Source organism: Triturus cristatus, chromosome 6 (assembly GCF_964204655.1).
Source record: "Triturus cristatus chromosome 6, aTriCri1.1, whole genome shotgun sequence".
In the NCBI taxonomy this organism is placed as follows: Eukaryota; Metazoa; Chordata; class Amphibia; order Caudata; family Salamandridae; genus Triturus; species Triturus cristatus.
Window position 1 is genome coordinate 1,823,402,277 of NC_140589.1, and position 19,597 is coordinate 1,823,421,873.

The window sequence follows — 19,597 nt, forward strand, 5'->3', positions numbered from 1 at the left end:
CGGGAAGCAGATGGGAATATGTAACAGTTTAAATTAGGAAGTAGACATAAACAAGGGAGAGGCTAGCAGTCACTCAGGAAGTTCACCCACAGGTCTCAAAACACAAAGGAGTCACACAGTCTCTTGACCCGCTTCCGAACTGTCTCGGAAATGGTTCTTCAACCCAGTAAATCTCTCTCGCTACTACCCGGTGTCAAGACGTCTTAAGGGGGGCCCAGGTGTGGAGAGGGTAGCTGGTCCACTGCGATGAGGGTCAACAATGGAACAACCGATGAATGGGGATTAACATAAGGGAGCCTCTTGATAGGATGAGGCATTCTGATTGTATTGACTACTACAACAGTCTCTACTTTACTCTTGCATCAGGTCTTTTGAAAAGATTACAGATCTTGCAAAACGCTGGGGCTCGCCTCATTTTTAAAATTCCCAAATTTGAATCAGCCAAAGATACCATTAGGAAACTACATTGGTTACCAGTCAGAAAACGATGTAAGTTCAAAGCCCTCTGCCTGGCATATACATCCCTGCACGGATTCGGGCCAGACCATTTCAAGAAGAGACTGAAATGGTATGTACCAGTTAGAGCACTGCGCTCGGGCTCTGCTAGGAACATGACGGTCCCCCCATTTAGGAAGGCCATGTTGGGGGGGGGGAAGAGATTTTTCAGGACTACTGCGATACTCTGGAACGTCTGCCCCTTACTCTAAAAATAGCCCCAACCCTACTTAGTTTTAGAAAAGCCCTAAAAACGTGGCTCTTCACACAGGATGAGAAGGCATCCTGTGCACTCGTCCAACGCGCCGCAGACACTGCCACTGCCGTTATCCAGATCTCCACAGCACCAAGATGCCCCAGGGCATGAGTTGCGCTACATAAATAATATTTACATTACATTGCATTGATGAGGCACTCCGATTGGTACACGATGATCCGTGTCGTGCCCAAGCAATCCAGACACAGCAATTGATGCGCATTGGTATGAGTTGCACCAGGCACTTCAGATTTCAAACATGATGAGTTGTAAATTTGCGCCTTCCGAGAAGGAGGCATGTTAGGATGGCTTGCATCAGGCAATTCTGGTCAGACACAGCGAAGAGATGCAATTCTGTACCTCCCTGGAAAGCAGGCAGCACGTCCAGTGCACGATGATACAGCTGCACCAGACCAGTCCGGTCACACATGCAGGCGCAAGTTCAGCAGAGCCACATGAGATAGAATGAGGCACTACTCCAGGTACACCCCCAACACTGTGAGTCGCACCTTGTCAATCGGATACCATAAACAATGAGCATGCAGTCGACGTGTCGTAGGAGAGAGATGCGGAACGATCGTAGAAAAGGGCCACATGGGGTCCCGCAACTGGTGAATCTGTTCACCATCAACTAGACATATATGATTGGCAAGTTCCCCGCAGTACAGAAAGCACACCTCTTAGATGCGGCTGAGATTTCTAGGCTCTGCACTAGACAATCCAGTCTCCGGACACAAGTCTAAGTTCGGCGCTCGCATCATGCTACCAGATGAGATTCAGCAGCCGAGGTTGACACTTGGGTGGACACTGCTCCCCAGATGGTACAGGTAGATGGTGTAGGTCCCTCGTGGGAGATCTTTGATGTCGCTGAGATCTCTGAGTGAACAGCAGGCTTGTGGTCAGGCCCTTGGAGAGCACACTTCAGGGTGCCACACTTTAGCAGGTCTTCGGCCCAGGCCCACCTCTATTTGAACAGTTATCCTCCATGTGCACAACAGAATCCACTGACAATGTGCACCACACAGTCACAACCGCTATCTTCAATCTATCCTTTTCAGCCCTCAAGTGGCAGATGTCTGCTGTTTCTGTGGGATGCCAATAGTTTATGGCAGTCAATTGGGGAAAGCACAGATGTGTTCCCCCCAGCCCCTTGTGTCCACTGGAGCCAGACAACACTGTCCCCGAGACTCTTGGAGCATAGAAATGTCCATATTCTATAAGTGGCATTTCTAAGTGAGTCATGCTAAAACCCCCTTTACCTATGGGCAGGTCTTGGCACTGCAAGTCCATTGATATGAAACATCATGAAACTGCTCTAATGCTATACACCAGTCTGTGTTGGTAGGCAGCACATGCAATCACGGGCACCACATGTGTGGGTGCGTATTCACGGTGGCCTACAATGGCATGCTGCTGATGAGTTAACTCATGATAGATACCAGTGCACACCCACTGGTGTGCAATGACAGATCAGCCCGTGTTTCAGAACATGAAATTGCGGCGCATCCCAACACAAATAAGAAGGGCGTGTACGCTTTTACACAGCTGGGACAGCCCGGCCACATGGCCTACCAAGGCCCTAGTTCCTTTGGTGCAGAAGCGTGCACACCACCCTGCTCAGAACCGACGACATGAGTCGATCCCCTTTCGGTTGCAATTGCGCACTCCCATCCAGTGACGGCGGACCGGGCACATTGCCGCTAGCACCATGGATGCAAGTGTGCAGACATAGGCCTAACCCAGAGGTTAAAACACCAGGGATGCACGTATACACTTATCAGTCCATAGTGGCAGGCCGGAACCCTATAAAAAATGCCATAGGTGCTATGGCGCATCCTCCAGCCTGCCACAGGTGGGACACGTATCAGAAACAGCATCAGGGCTGGTGCGCACACCTTGGTCTAGACCTTGGTCCTAGACCTGCCCATGTTCCAGAACAGCACAGCCTTGACAGTAAAGACATGCGCAGGGCCCTGAGACCACTCCAGAGAATCGGCAACACCCCGACGTATCCATGGGTGGAGCCAAACTCTGAGTCAGGGGAAGCCCCATTTGCGGAGTTCTGAGCAACTACCTGAACTTGCTACCTGAGCAGGGAACATCCATAAGTGCCCGCTCGACCTTCAGCCTACCACCCTCCTGGTGCCCTCAGGATATGGGATGATTCACTCAAGGTTGGTTGAGGCTTAAGCGATGCCAATTTACTTTTAATTTTTTTTTTATTTAACACGAACCCCCCCCTGCGTGACTCTCCCCATGCGATCCCCCACCTGCTAGTCATGCCAACCACAACTGAGTGTAAGTTTACTGTGTTAAAGGGCATTGTTTGCAGTAAACAGGTGCCTGATACCTGAACACCCAACACCAAAGTTGTGGGAACTGCTCACCATGAACACAACTGTACCATATGCAGTGGTTTCATAACATGGACTAGTGTACACTCACTAGTGCCAGTGCCGAACACAACTCTGTAAAGTTACCGAGCATGAGCACATCTGCATTGGACATCCATAGAGACACATCACTAGTCATTCTGGTGACTTTGTGCAGCGCACTCCCTGATGTCTGTTTTAAGAGCAATCGCTAAGATGAGTTTGCATGTGATGAAGGTGCAATCACCTAGATGAGTTTGCATGCGATGAAGGTGTAATGACCCAGATGAGTTTGCATGAGATGAAGGTGTAACCACCCAGATGAGTTTGCATGCGATGAAGGTGTAACCACCCAGATGAGTTTGCATGCGATGAAGGTGCAATCACCCAGATGAGTTTGCATGCGATGAAGGTGTAATGACCCAGATGAGTTTGCATGCGATGAAGGTGTAACCACCCAGATGAGTTTGCATGCGATGAAGGTGTAACCACCCAGATGAGTTTGCATGTGATAAAGGTGAAATCAAATGAATAACTACATTCAAGTCTTCTTCTGCCATTACTTTTTTTCCTGCAGGTTAAGGATGCCCTGCTGAAGTGCTTCAGGAAAACTCTTGCTTCCCATCCTTCTGACAGTCAGTCCATTCCGTTTGGTGAGTTTCTGTAGTTCCCTGGTCATCTTAAACTGGTTTGTGATTTCCTTGGATTTTGTTGACTTGTCAAGGCGGGCATCAGGGTGCCGAATATCATCCGCACCACTATCATCAGGCTGGGTAAAGCTCTTGTGAATGTGTGAGATGGACATGGCCATGACCAGGCAAGCTTTGACAGGCACATTATGCCTGCTGCATGTTTCAGAAAACCATGATTATTGCTGAGAGAGGCATGCCTGGATTTTTCCTGACTTGCCTTGGAACACATATCGTAAACAGGGACTTTGCAGGATTTCAGAATAGGGGTGCATTAATCTTTGTTGTGTGCTTTGCTGACGGTTGCTTGACTCTGTGGCTTGCATTAATCTAACAGTTCTCAGCATGCACTAGGCTGTAGATAAAGGTGGCGGCCATGCGTGGTATCTCGATGAACATGGTCAAAACATCTGAAAATGGATGCTTGGATTTTCGTCGGAGCGTAAGTAGGAGTTGTTGCAAGTGCTAGATCGAACAAGCGTGGAATCTTGGGCCAGGATTATGCTGGAGGTTGTAACTACACATTTGGGTCAGTACATTGCAAGCAGAGATCACTGCTGGGTCTTCCGGGGCTTAAATCTAAAGCTGGGTTAACTGTGTGCTTTGAAGGATTGTAAATAGATGCTATCAAAGGTTTGAGACTTCGATGATTCCCAACTTGGGGCCTTATTTACAAGATTTTGCCACAGGGCAGTGCCGCAGGCTTTCCTTCTGCGCTGCCTTACGGCAAAAGAAAAGGGCAGGAATTATCCTTATATATTATTATAGGAACTATCTATCCGATACGTCGCATTCCTGTCCTTTTCTCCTGCACTAGCACATAATGGGCCGCCATGCGCCAACGCAGGCATTATAGCGCCATGGTGCAAGGGTGTCTACGTTGCAGGGATGATCGTTATTTGTGCAGGAAGGGAAACCTTTGAGCACGAAATACAATCACAAGAGGGTTTTTACTCTTTCTGTGTGCTGCAGCACACATAGAAAAAGGAAAAAAGAGAAGAAATAAAGGTATTTATCCTCGTTGCGCCTCTCTTATGCCTCCCCTGGGGAGGCCTATGTTTTTGGCACTGCCTCAGAGTTACGAATCCTTGTAAATCTGGGGCAGTGTCAAAAAGCCATAAGTGTTGCCGGTAACGTCCTCAGCAACACCTATTGCACTCCTCTGCGCTAAAGGGAACAATATTTACAAGACCTCAATAAGCCACGCAATGTGGCTTAGTGCTGCCTGGTAAACATGGAGCAGGCCCCTGCACCACCAGAGTATCACAAACAGTGACACTTCAGTGTCGCAGCCTCATTGTAAATGAGGCCTTAAAGTCAGATCTAGGGTACACATGGCTCATTCTGGTGCTTATGGCTGATAGCCATGGTATGGAGTGCGGGGCTTATTTTACAACGTTGAGCTGTCGCTGTATACCCTTGGCCTTGGCTGCCATTGATGTGGCCTTAAGAAGAACAGCTGCAAACCTAGTGGCCAAGAGCATCAGGGACATGAGTATGGAAAATGTCCAGTGGTGGTGATGCTTAGTGGAGGGTCCTGGGGTCTGTCGTGCAGGAGTGGAAACAACCTCAGCAGGGCTACTTGCAGAGGAGCTGGAGTACAAGTGAAGATGGGATACAGGAGGGCAGGTACTGCAAGGTGTGAGAAACACAGTCCCATAGAGAGGCATTCAGCTTTGCCCCCATGGCCTTGGGACTATTTGTTGCACTGTGGCTGTGGACAAGGATTGCACAGCGATGGTCTTCCTTTGCAGCTATGGGTTCCTTGACTAAAGTAAACTCCACGCGTATGATCAAGCAATGTTACCCTGATCCCCTTTACTATAGAATATATGTGTAGATAAGTTAGAACATACATCAGCCCCATCAGATCGGAGTGTCCTTTCTCTAACACCTACTGTTGCAAACTGACTGCAACTGTGAGGGATACAAAACACCTATTTACACTGCATTCTACACATCATGGCTTACTTGTCTAGAATAGAACCACTAGAATGTGACAAATAAAATTCCCCTTATTACATGAACACAGTTCATCATACACCTCCCTTAACATAAGCAACAAGGTGATGACAACAATCATTCCATTAAAAAAGACCTCACTGCGTGTTCTCTACACAGAAGCACTTCAAAAAACACCAAATCTCGGTGCATAAAATACGACAACAAAATATTAGGATATCATGTAACCTTTTTAACAGCAGGGCATTTTGCAATGTACTGAGCATGGTATCTGGCACCTATTCGCTATCTGGGTGTCATAGCAGCCATTCAACATTCAGGGGGCATGCAACAAACTCAACAAACTATCTAGGGGGACATGGCCTAACCTAACATGGCAACAGACGCGTAACTTCGGAGCTCTTGCCGCCACTGGACCCCACAAGCTTACATAAGCCGCAATCTCGACCTACTCTGGCCCGCAGCGGCGTCGGAGCCCCTACTTACTGGGGCGAATCCGGTGGACGAGCCGCTGAGCCTTACTCCTCTTCTGGACCTGCCACTCCACTACGGCCCTACTGGCTGCAGGCCCCATTGCCGCCATCTTCCCCTAGAAGGCCCTGGACTGCACCTCCGTCGGGGCATGCCCACGCAGATCCCCAGGCTCCAGATGCAGCATGTTGAGTGGATGGGCCGCAGGGCAGCATGCTCAGTAAATGGACCCCATGGCAGCATGTTGAGGGAATGGGCCGCAGAACAACATGTTGCGTTAAGGGGCCACAAGGTAGCATGCTGTGAATGGCCCCCAGGTCAGCAAGTTGGGTGAATGTGCCGCAGGGCAGCATGTTATGAATGGGAGGCAGGGCAGTATTTTGAATGAATGGGATGTAGGACAGCATATTGACGAATGGGCTACAGATCGTCATTTTGAGTGAATGGGCTGCAAGATGGCAGGTTTAGTAAATGGGCTTCAGGACAGCATGTTGAGTGAGAGGGCCGCAGGATAGCATGTTGGGTGAATGGGCCACAGGACAGCATATTTGAGTGAATGGGCCACAGGGCAGCATGTTGAGTGAATCAGCCTCAGGGCAGCATGTTCAGTAAATGTGCCACAGGGCAGTATGTTATGTGAATGGTTCCAAGGGCAGCATATTGATTGAATGGGCCGCAGAGCAGCATGTTCAGTAAATGGGATGCAGGGCAGCATGTTCAGTAAATGGGACGCAGGCAGGCATGTTAAGTGAATGGACCACAGGACAGCATGTTGAGTGAATGTGCAGCAGGGCAGCATGTTCAGCGAATAGGTCCCATGACAGCATGTTGAGCGAAAGGGCCATAGGGCAGCATGTTGAGCGAATGGGTACCAGGGCAGCCTGTTGTGTGAATGGACCACAGGGCAACATGTTGTGAATGGGTGCAGGGCAGTATTGTGAGTGAATGGGTTGCAGGACAGCATGTCGACGAATGGGCGGCAGATCGGCATGTTGAATGAATGGGCTGCAAGACGGCATGTTGAGTGACTAGGTTACAGGATTGCTTGTTGAGTGAATAGGTTGGGCTGCAGGGAAGCATGTTGAGTGAATGGGCCGCAGGACACCATGTTGAGTGAAAGGGCGCTTGGGAGCATTTTGACTGAATGGGCGGCTGGGCAGCATGTTGAGTGAACGGGCCGCAGGGCAGCATGTTGAGTAAATGGTCTGCAGGATAGCATTTTGAATGAAAGGGCCAAAGGGCAGCATGTTGAGTGAATGGGCCGCAGGGCAGCATGTTGAGTGAATGGGCCGCAGGGCAGCATGTTGAGTGAATGGGCCGCAGGGCAGCATGTTGAGTGAATGGGCCGCAGGGCAGCATGTTGAGTGAATGGGCCGCAGGGCAGCATCTTGAGTGAAAGGGCCACAGGGCAGCATGTTGAGTGAATGGGGCGCAGGGCAGCATGTTGAGTGAATGGGGAGCAGGGCAGCATGTTGAGTGAAAGGGCCACAGGGCAGCATGTTGAGTGAACGGGCTGTAGGGCATTATGTTGGGTGAATGGGGAGCAGGGCAACATGTTGAGTGAATCGGGAGCAGGGCAACATGTTGAGTGAATGGGGAGCAGGGCAGCATGTTGAGTGAAAGGGCCACAGGGCAGCATGTTGAGTGAACGGGCCGCAGGGCAGCATGTTGAGTGAATGGGCCGCAGGGCAGCATCTTGAGTGAAAGGGCCACAGGGCAGCATGTTGAGTGAAAGGGCCACAGGGCAGCATGTTGAGTGAATGGGGAGCAGGGCAGCATGTTGGGTGAACGGGCTGCATGGCAGCATGTTGAGTGAACGGGCTGTAGGGCATTATGTTGGGTGAATGGGGAGCAGGGCAACATGTTGAGTGAATCGGGAGCAGGGCAGCATGTTGGGTGAACGGGCTGCATGGCAGCATGTTGAGTGAACGGGCTGTAGGACAGCATCTTGAGTGAATGCGCCGCAGGGCAGCATGTTAAGTGAAAGGGCTGCAGGTCAGCATGTCGATAAAATGGACCTTAGGGCAGCATGTAGAGCAAATGGGCCCCATGGCAGAGTTTTGAGCCAATGGACCGCAGGGAGGCATGTTGAGTGAATGGGCCCCAGGTCAGCATGTTGAGGGAATGGGCCATGGGCAGCATGCTGAGCGAATGGGGTCTAGGGCAGCCTGTTGAGGGAATGGGCTAAAAAAAAGAGATCATATGCTAAAAACTGCTGTTACCTGGTTTTTCTGTAGTTTTCCTACCAGAAAGGCTAGTCTGTCTTCACTGTTTGTTGTTTGTTTTCTCTCTTTGCAGGAAGTTGTAAAAGGCTAGATGACTGCCATCGTAGAAACTCCTGGGAGTTTCAGATGTCGAGGGGAGCCGGAAAACAGACTGCTGTTGTTGCAGAAAGCTCTGGAATCCGAATGCCGAAAGAGGGACTGGAGACACTGAGCCGGGATCATGGAGATGCTGTAGTAGCGGGTGAGCGTCGATCTATTTATGAGGCTGAGTGCTAAGTGTTAGAAAGGAGCGTTTTAAATACCCACTGCCTGCACAAACGCACTTTCGTACGTGTGTTGCGGTAATAGATCCTTAATTGGGATCTGCCCATGCGAATGGGCCAAAAGCGGTGGTTTACACGTACACGCATTCTGCCGAACTGTTGTGCCTGTCTTGTGAGCAATGTGCACAATGGCGGTTGACACATGCCCCCTGTGAACCTCCTATACAAGTTTTTTTATTTTTCTGTTCTTAAACAATTTGCTGTCACTGGAAAATAACAATGCAAGTGTATCTTAACAAGTCCCTACCACTGCCACCAGGGTATCAGACACATATTGACTCGCCGAAGTCCCTACCTTCTAACTACAGGGTGAAAGATGCATAACTCATGCAGAACTATTGGCTACCAGGAGCGTGTGATGGTGCAGACCAATTTGGAAGTGAGAGGATGCATGACAGTCAACAAGCTGCCCTTGGGCCATTCACTCAAGAATGTTGTACTGATGCCCATTCACTCAACATGCTGCCCTGCAGACCATTCATAACATGCTGCCCTGCAGACCATTCATAACATGCTGCCCTGCAGACCATTCATAACATGCTGCCCTGCTGCCCCTTACTTCAGATGCTGCCCTGAGGCCCATTCACAACATGCTGTCCTGTGGCCCATTCACTCGACATAGGGAGAGGATGTAGCCTTAGGGCTAGAGTGGTCAACGTCGAAGCTGGATATACGGGTTCGAGTCTCAGGCAACGACGCTCAACATCCTTTGATTCGGGGCAACTCACTTAAAAAAGTGACTGTGTCCTTGTGTAACAAAACTGGTGCTATGCAAAGTGCTCTGATACCCGATATCTTCATGTCTTGTTCGCACTATATAAAACTCTAAAAAAAAAACATGCTGCCCTGCAACCCAAACCATTCACTCAATATGCCGTCCCGGAACCCCTTCGCTTAACATGCTGCCCAGTGGCCGATTCACTCACCATGCTGCTCTGCGGTCCATTTACACAACTTGCTGCCCTGCGGTCCATTTACACAACATGCTGCCCAGTGGCCCATTCACTTGACATACTGCCCTGCGGCCCATTCACTCAACATGCTGCCCAGCGGCCCATTCACTTAACATGCTGCCCCACGGTCCATTCACTCGACATGCTGCACTGGGGAGCATTCGCTCAACATGCTGCCCTACAGACCATTCATAACATGCTGCCCTGCTGCCCATTACCTCAGATGCTGCCTTGCTGCCCATTACCTCAGATGCTGCCCTGAAGCCCATTCACTCAACATGCTGCCCTGTAGCCTATTCACAACATGCCATCCTGCGGCCCAATGCATTCTCTCAATATTGCCGATGGAGCCTGTTCACTCAACATGCTGCCCTGTAGCCCATTCCCCCAAAATGGTGTCCTGCGGCCCATTCACTCAACATGCTGCCCTGTAACCCGTTCACTAAACATTCTGCCCAGTTGCCCATTCACTCAATATGCTGTCCTGCGGCCCATTCACACAGCATGTTGGCCAGCGGCCCATTCACACAATATGCATGCTGCCCTATGGCCCATTAACACAAAATGCTGCCCAGAGGCCCATTCACTCGACATGCTGCCCAGCGACTTATTCACTTGACATGCTGCCCAGTGACCCATTCACTCAACATGCTGCCTGCGGCCCATTCATTCAACATGCTGCCCTGTAACCCATTCACTCAACATGCTGCCCAGCGACCCATTCACTCTACATGCTGTCCTGCTACCCATTCAATCAACATGCTGCCCTTCAGCGCATTCACACAACATGCTGCCCTGCGACCCAATGATGCAACATGCCATCTTGCAGCCCATTTGCTCAAAATGCTGCACTGCTGCCTAATCGCTCAATGTGATGTCCTGCAGCCCATTCACTCAACATACTGCCCTGCGGCCCATTCACATCATGCTGCCCTGCCGCAGATTCACTTAACATGCTGTCCTGCACCTCATTTGCTCAACATGCTTCCCAGCAGCCAATTCGCTCAACATGCTGTCCGAGGGCACAGTCACTCAACGTGCTGCACTGCAGCCAAGTCGCTCGACGTGCTTGCCTGCGGCCCATTCGCTCAACATGCTGCCCTGCGGCCCATTCATTCAACATTCTGCCCTGTGGCCCTTTCACTCAACATGCTGTCCTGCGGCCCATTCACTCAACATGCTGCCCTGGGGCCCATTCCCTCAACATGCTCCCTTGCGGCCTATTCGCTCAACATGTTGCCCTGTGACCCATTCACTCAACATGCTGCCCTGCAGCCTATTCACCCAACATGCTGCCCTGCGGTCGATTCACTCAACATGCTTTCCTGTGGCCCATTCACTCAACATGCCTTCATGGGGCCCATTCACCAACATGCTGCCCTGCAACCCGTTCACTCAAAATGCTGCCCTGCAGTCCATTCACAACATGCTGCCTTGTGGCCCCTTAACTCAACATGCTGGTCTGTGGCCCATTCCCTCAACATGCTGCCCTGTGGCCCATTTAATCAGCATGCTGCCCTGCAGCCTATTCACTCAACAGTGAGTTCTAATCTACGACCCATTCACTCAACATACTGCTCTCTGGCCCATTCACTCAACATGCTGCCCTGTAGACCATTTACTCAACATATTGCCTTGCGGCCCATTCACTCAACATGCTCTCCTGCAGCCCCTTAGCTCAACATACTGCCCTGTGGCCCATTCACTCAATATGCTGCCCTGCGGCCCATTCACGCAACATGCTGCTCTGGGGCTCATTCGCTCGACATTCTTGCCTGTGGCCCATTCGCTCAACATGCTGCCCTGCGGCCCATTCACTCAACATGCTGCCCTGCGGCCCATTCACTCAACATTCTGCCCTGTGGCCCTTTCACTCAACATGCTGTCCTGCGGCCTATTTGCTCAACATGCTGGCCTGGACCCCATTGACTCAACACGCTGCCCTGTGGCCCATGCACTCAACATGATGCGCAGCGGCCCATTCACTACAAATGCTGCCTTGTGGCCCATTCACTCAACATGCTGCCCTGTAACCTATTCACTCAACATGCTGCCCTGCGGCCCATTCACTCAACATGCTGCCCTGCGGTTCATTCACTCAACAAGCTGCCCTGTAACCCATTCACTCAACATGCTGCCCTGCGGCCCATTCATTCAACATGCTGCCCTGTAACCCATTCACTCAACATGCTGCCCTGCGGCCCATTCACTCAACATGCTGCCCTGTGACCCATTCACTCAACATGCTGCCCTGTGACATGCTGCCCTGCGGTCGATTCACTCAACATGCTTTCCTGTGGCCCATTCACTCAACAGGCCCCCCTGCGGCCCATTCACCCAACATGCTGCCCTGCAACCCACTCACTCAAAATGTTGCCCTGCAGTCCATTCACAACATGCTGCCCTGTGGCCCATTTAATCAACAGTCTGTTCTAATCTACGACCCATTCACTCAACATACTGCCCTGTAGCCCATTTACTCAACATATTGCCTTGCGGCTCATTCACTCAACATGCTCTCCTGCAGCCCCTTAGCTCAACACGCTGCCCTGTGGCCCATTCACTCACAATATGCTGCCCTGGGTCCCATTTGCTCAACAGGATGCCCTGCGGCCCATTCAGTCAACATGCTGCCCTGTGGACCATACACTCAACATGCTGTCCTGCGGCCCATTCACTAGCCATGCTGCTCTGAGGCCCAAACACTTAATATGCTGCCCTGCAACCCATTCACACAACACGCTGCCCTGGGGCCATTTGCTCAACATGCTGCGCTGCGGCCCATTCGCTCAACATGCTGCCCTGTGGCCCATTCACTCACATGCTACCCTGCAGCCCATTCATTCAACCTGCTGCCCTGCATCCCATTTACTCAAAAAGCTTCCCTGCAACCCTTTCACTCAACATGCTGCCCTGCGGCTTTTTCACTCAGCATTCTGCTCTGTAAACCATTGTCTCAACAAGCTGCCCTGTGGCCCTCTCACTCTCTTGCGATCTACTCACCTGAAACTCCAGGTGGTTCCAATTGGGTGAAGACTGTCCTCAAATCCTTATGAGGACTAACTGCATGTAGCAGTGAAAAAAGGACACAATGCCCCGACCGTAGTCCCCAAAGGGAAGGATGGTTGGTAAAACAGAGAGAGAAACAAAACCCGATATTCAAGGCCCAGGTCTGCAGCACCAGACTGTTTCACTGGAAGCCGAGTGCTTTGGGACTTTCGGGCTGTGGCACTAGATGCTGGGTAATTCTATGCTTGTGTTCTGTTGGCAAGGCTGCACCTTTAATGAGCAGAAATAAACTGTTACCAAACGACAACCAACTTCCACGTTGACATATGACACATAGTACGTGTTGTACGGATTATTGTCTGCAATATTCTTTACGAATTCATACCAACATTGTTAGCCTAGAATGCTTTGATCCTACATATTACACCATATGAAGTCTCATAACTGTTAAACAATCGCAATTACATTGATCTTTCTATATTGTTCAGGAATGCCCAGTCTGTTTGTCACAATCTCACAATGCTACTTTTTAAAGACAAAGTCCTAACATAGGTGGCATGTGACCCAGCAACAATTGATGCAACAAGTATACAGTGGCCTGTTGAGTTCCATTCAGCACAATTGGCTCACAGGTCAGTTTTGTGCAGCACAATATCTCCAAGAAGTATCCATGTATGTCACACGCCAATACATACTCTTGCAGTCTTTATCCCAGATTATGTGCTAAGAAATGTTGTTACCTGGTTAGTCTGCTGCTTTCCTTCCAGAAACGCTAGTCTGTCTTCACTGTTTGTTGTGTGTTTTCTCTCTTTGCAGTAAGTTGTAAAAGGCTAGACGATTGCCATTGTGGGAACTCCTGGAAGTTGCAGATGTTCAGGAAAGCCGGAAACCAGACTGCTGCGGTCACCGGAAGCGCTGGAATCCAAATGCCAACAGCGGGACTGGAGGCACTGAGCAGGGATCACTGGAATGCTGCAGTAGCAGGTGAGCACTGATCCTTTCATGAGGCTAAGCGCTGAGTGTTGGCGAGGAGCAGTTTAAATACCCACTACCTGCACAAGCGAGCCTTTGTACATGTGCTGCAGTAATGGGTCGTTAATTGGGATCCGCCTGTGCACATGGGCCAAAAGTAGCGGTTTACACTTGCACGCGTGCTGCCAAACTGCTGTGCCTGTCTTGTGAACAATGTGCACACAGTGGTTAACATGTGCCCCTCGTGAACCTCCTATACAAGTCTTTTGTCTTTCAGTTCTTAAACAGTTCACTATATAATAAAACAGTTCACCAGAATCATTGGAAAATAACAGTGCACGTGTGTCTATCTTAACAAGCCCCTACCACTGCCACCAGGATATCAGACACATATTCACTCACTGACGTCCGTACTTTTTATCACCAGGGTGTGAAACTCATACTTCACAGGGGAGGGGGCCAACAAGAACTCAGGCCTAAGTATGGGCTACCAGGAGCATGTGATGGCGCAGACCGGTTTTGAGGGGAGAGGATTCATGACATCCGCCCCTCCCAAGGTCCGCACAACAGGGTGGGGCTTGGAGGAATTAGGCGCATAAAAACGTCATACTAGACGAGGAGCATGGACGAATGAAGCTGGTTCCCACAAATGCTCTGAAGGATCATACCCTTTCCAGTCTATGAGGTAGTACAATTCACCATGGACACAGTTTGTGTCCAGGAAACATTGCACTTCATGTTCCTGATGATCACCCACTAGAATTGGAAAAGTTGGAGAGTCCTTACAAGTTTCTGGATGATGGGGTTTGACCAATGAGATATGGAAGATGAGGTGTACATTGTATTCTTGGGACAATCGTAACCGGATTGTGATGAGGGTCAGTAGTTTCTCAATGGAAAAGGGGCCAATGAAGCGTGGTTGCAGTTTTTGTAGCCTTCCAACCTGATGTGACGTGTGGAAAGCCATACAAAATCTCCAAGGCTCAAGGGTTCGGTGGTTATCGGGTTGTGTTTTCATGTTTGTTTTTGCTTTGACTAGACTTCTCTTGGCCTAGTCTTATATGTCTTGTAATTCCTTCAGGTGTTCCAATACAGAGGGCATTAGAGTAGCTGTGTCTGGCATAGCGATCGGGAGTGTCCGAGGATGAAAGCCTGTGAGATAATAAAAAGGGGAACATCCTAAGGCGATATGCTGACTGTTGTTATATGTAAATTCTGCTAAGCTTAGGGCCTGATTCCAGCGACTGGTGACAGTGTTCATATGACATCTCAGGGTCTGTTCAAAGGTTTGGTTGATCCGTTCAGTATGTCCGTCTGTTTGGAGGTAATATGCGGAGGAGAGGGCTTCCTCAATCCCTAATGTTGTACACAACGCCTTACAGAACTTTAAGGTGAACTGTGGTCCATGATCAGAAATTATCTTTGCAGGCCGTGTAATTTTACTATGTGATGGAGGAAAATATTGCTGAACTCTGTGGCTGTTGGAACCCCTGTTAAGGGTATTAAATGGGCCATCTTGGAAAGTGAATCTACTACCACTAGAACTGTAGTGTATTTGTTGGATTCTGGCAAATCCATGATAAAGTCAAGACTAATGGTGTGCCAAGGTGCAAGAGGTAGTGGTTGGTGAAGACCCTGCGGTGCTATGTGTTGTGCTTTATTGCAGGTGCATACTGGGCAGGTGTTAACATACGTTTGTATGTCATGGTGCATAGTATTCCACCAGAAGTTCCTTGAACATATATCAAAGGTTTTCTGGACTCCAGGATGACCTGCTAATGCAGAATCATGGTGCCAAGAACTTATTTTGTGTTTCAAATCTTCGGCTGGTATGTAAAATGTATTCATGCAAGTAATAACCATCTTTTATAATGTGCTTGGGATCATGTGTCCATTCCTGTGCTTTGAATGGTTTGAGTGCTTCTTTTACAGAGTGCAAGAAGGTATCTACCTCAGTGACAGCCACAGGTTTACTGGATGGTCTGCAAGGTGGTGGAGAAGCGTGTTTCTCACTAACCTCTGAATAGCCTAGCCTGGAGAGAATGTCAGACTGCAATTGTTTTGTCAATGGTCGATATTTGATAAGAAAATCAAACTCACTAAAGAAATGCAAGCAGCACATTTGTAGTAGAGTTAGAGCCTTTACAGATCCAAAGAATTGAAGGTTGGTATGATTTGTGAAGATTGTGATTCTGTGTTTGGCCTCAGTAAATGGTGCCACCATTCCGTGAAGACTGCCTTTATTGGCAAATGTTTACATTTTGCATGATTTTGTTCTGCAGGCAGAGGCTTCTATGAATAAAAGGCCACGGGATGTCGCTGACCCATCTTTGGATCCTTTTATAATAGCACTCCTCTAACCGTGACTTGTGAAGCCTTCGCTTCCACAAAGAACGTCTGATCTAGGTTTGAATGTTGCAGCATGGGGGCTGTTATAAATTTATTTTTCAAACCACGGAAGGCTTGTTCAGCATCGTCTGACCATGCAAAGGGCCCTTTTTTTGACAAATGGGTGATAGGTATCTCAGTTTTGGAACATTGCTGAATAAACTGCCTGTAAAAATTGGCAAAGCCAAGGACTCACTAGACCTCTTTTACTGTGGTATTGGATGGCCAAGATAAAACGGCTTCCGACTTTTTTCGAACCATGTTTATCCCTTCTGGAGCTAAATGGTAGCCAAGGAACTCCATAGTCCTCACATGAAAGGAGCATTTTTCCAGTTTGGTAAATAAGGCATGTCCCCCTAACCACTGTAAAACAGCCCACACATGCTGAACGTATTCTTGCTCAGTTTTTGAATAAATAAGAATATCGTCGATATATAGACGATGGCACAAATATCCAGGAACTGATGGAGTACTTCATTAACGAAATATTGATAGGCTGATGGGGCATTACACAGCCCAAAGAGCATCACAGTGTATCCAAAGAGCTCACATTTTGTTCTGAAGGCTGTTTTTCATTCATTTATTTCCTTTACGCGTATAAGGTGATAGGCACTGCATAAATCCAACTTGGTGTAAATGGTGGATCCCCAAACCTGGTCCAAAAGGACCAGATTCAGGGGTATTGGATAACGTTTTTTAATTGTGGTCTTGTTAACTGATCTATAGTCAATACAGACCCGTAATTACCCATTCTTCTTTGGGATAAAGAAAATGGGTGAGGAAATGGGCGAGGTGGAATGTCTTATGAATTCTAGGGATAATTGCTCATCAAGATATTTACGTAAATACTGTGTTCCCAGCTTCGTAAGATCATATACTCAACTGCAGGGAAGGACTGCCCCTGGAATGATTTCAATGGGACAATCATAGATTCTGTGTGTAGGTAGCTGGGTGGCCTTCACTGGGTCAAACGCGTCTTGATGGTCATGATATACTTCAGGTAAAAGAGTTGAGTCATGGCCTCTTTAAAGGCTGTGTGGTCATATAAAAGAGGATTGTTTTTTTAAATGAAAGGGATAGACCAGTTGACTGCCACACCACCTAAATAAAAAATGATTAAGGCAATGTTGAACTCATCCGGTGGAAAAATTTGAGGTTTGCAAAGGAAATGCAACTGTTATTGACTCATGAAAACAGCAAAACGTGTTCTGTCTCCATAGACTCTTTCAGGATTAGCCAAAGGTATTGGGCTAGGGTTCATGACAGCCACTTGCAAATTCTGGTGGATGTGTGGATGTTGGTGTAGTGGTTAAGGTCTGAGCCCCCCGAATTTATACAAACTGAGGACGGTCGGATAGTGTCCCTCCATTGTGTAAACCAAACTCTATGTTGTTGTGTCACCTTCCCTTTTAATTATAACTGTGTGATCCCCGTGCACTCTAAGGTATGTGGACGGTTTAACAATATAGTTTCGGCGCACCTTGTGAAACACGAAGTCCCAGCGTGTCTTTATCAATGCAAAAATGTTGTAAGAAAGAACATCTTCTCACTAACAAGGGCGCACTTAATATACGATGAAACTCGCTGGTTTCTTCATCAGTTTTCTTTTATTATTCAAAATTTTTTAACTCCAAATGAATTTCAAAACTTTGTCAGTTCATATTGACAATCATATTCATCGTTCATTTCCAATCAGGTGAAAATAAATTTTCATGACAACCTTAGATGTCCACCCAATGCATTTCGGGTCAAATAAAGGTCTGACCCTTCTTCAGGGGTCTAAAAGTAAATGAGACAGGACCATTAGCTTTACTCAAGCATACAGTCTAATACATGTGAATTAATCATGAATTTTAAATGCATATAACCACAAATTAGATTACATTACACATGATCGTTAACTCTTAAGGTCTAACCGCTTAAAAATATAATAAAGAATGCCTAGTGGCTACAAAATTTTTTTAAAATTGAAAGCAAAAAACAAGCGACATTGGTAGTGCAACAACCTTCATCTGGTAAGGAAACATCAGCGATTTGGAAGGGATCTCGTACACAACTTGAAAACAACATCACCAACTTGAATATGCATAATGATCGGATTAAATTCACTCATTGTATTGAAGAAAAATCTATTGTATTTTTGGATGTCATTGTGAAACTTGATCAAAATCAAATTTCCACCCAACTTCATATTAAAAAAACGGACAAAAATTCTAGTCTACTATTCCAAAGTTTTCATCCAGAATCACTGAAGAAACATCTACCTACCTCCCAGTTCATAAGAATGAAACGTATTGTATCTAATCAAGAAGATTTAAAAACCACCCTTGAGAAACAAACAATGAAATACAGAATGAGAGGTTACCCTGAAAGTGTTTTACTAACATCCCTTGACAAAATATCGTTGCAATCAAGAGATGACCTTCTTCAACAATGTATCACCAATTCTAAAGAAATGAAGAAAACAGTATGTGTATTAAAATACTCCACTGAATCACAAAAAATACAGAAAGCCATCACCAAACACTGGAGAATCATACAAATGGAACCAGATCTAAATAATCTATATGATGATAAAATCACTTTTGCCTTTCAACGCTCTAAAAATCTCAAAGAACTGTTGAATGTTCCTAAGAAATCTACACAGAATTGGCGTGGCATGCTTCAATGCCAAAACTGTATTCATTGTGGCAATGTCATTATTGGTAAAGAATTCACCCATCCCACTAAGGGTTACCCCATAGCCCTCAATTACACAAGCACTTGCGATACAGTGAATTGTGTCTACGCCATTAAATGCCCATGTGGCAAAGTATACGTTGGACAAACTGAGCGTAAAGTGAAAGTTCGTATTACTGAACATAAGAGCAATATCAGGATGAAGAATTTAAAATCATCTGTAGCAAATCATTGGACAGAAGCGGGTCACCAAATATCACAACTACGCTTTACTATACTTGAAACGATTCAACAACGCCGCGACATGGATCCCACTAAACAAAGACTACGAGCTGAATATTTTTGGATTAAGAAATTGAACTGTTCCCATCCTTTTGGGATTAACGATCGTATTGAATATATGTGTTTTTTATAATTTGAATTCTCATTATTCAGCATCGGTAATAGGCACCCTTTGGTCCTTACATCATGTTTCTACTGACATGGATCTGTTAACTCTGTTTGATATGTATTATCGAATTTTTTCAATTTTTTCCTTTTCGTATGTTTAACTTTATTGTTCACTTTTCGCATACACACTTTTTGTGTAAGCACAGAAGTCCCAGTTCATTTGTTACCTTATGTGTGTGTAACTATTGGTTCATTCATAGCTTTTCATTTTCATTGGTTCATTTGGGAGCCAATGACAGCTTTACATTTTGTGCGCGTAACCATTGGTTCATTCACAGCCTCCTATTCTCATTGGTTCACTTGGGAGCCAATGACAGCGTAACTCTTATCTTTGCACCATGTGATATAAATAG

General features: G+C 47.4%; 1 protein-coding gene across 1 annotated transcript in view; it reads left to right on the forward strand.

The window, feature by feature from the left end:
• LOC146822100 (adhesion G protein-coupled receptor F3-like) overlaps nt 1-15,754 on the forward strand; it is a 166,197-nt gene extending 150,443 nt beyond the window's left edge. The window contains exons 9-12 of the mRNA XM_085609965.1: nt 3,701-3,776; nt 8,544-8,711; nt 13,572-13,739; nt 15,660-15,754. Coding sequence (XP_085466091.1) covers nt 3,701-3,776; nt 8,544-8,711; nt 13,572-13,739; nt 15,660-15,754 — 507 coding nt within the window. The remainder of the gene's footprint in view (nt 1-3,700; nt 3,777-8,543; nt 8,712-13,571; nt 13,740-15,659) is intronic.
• The last annotated feature ends 3,843 nt before the right edge of the window (nt 15,755-19,597 follow it).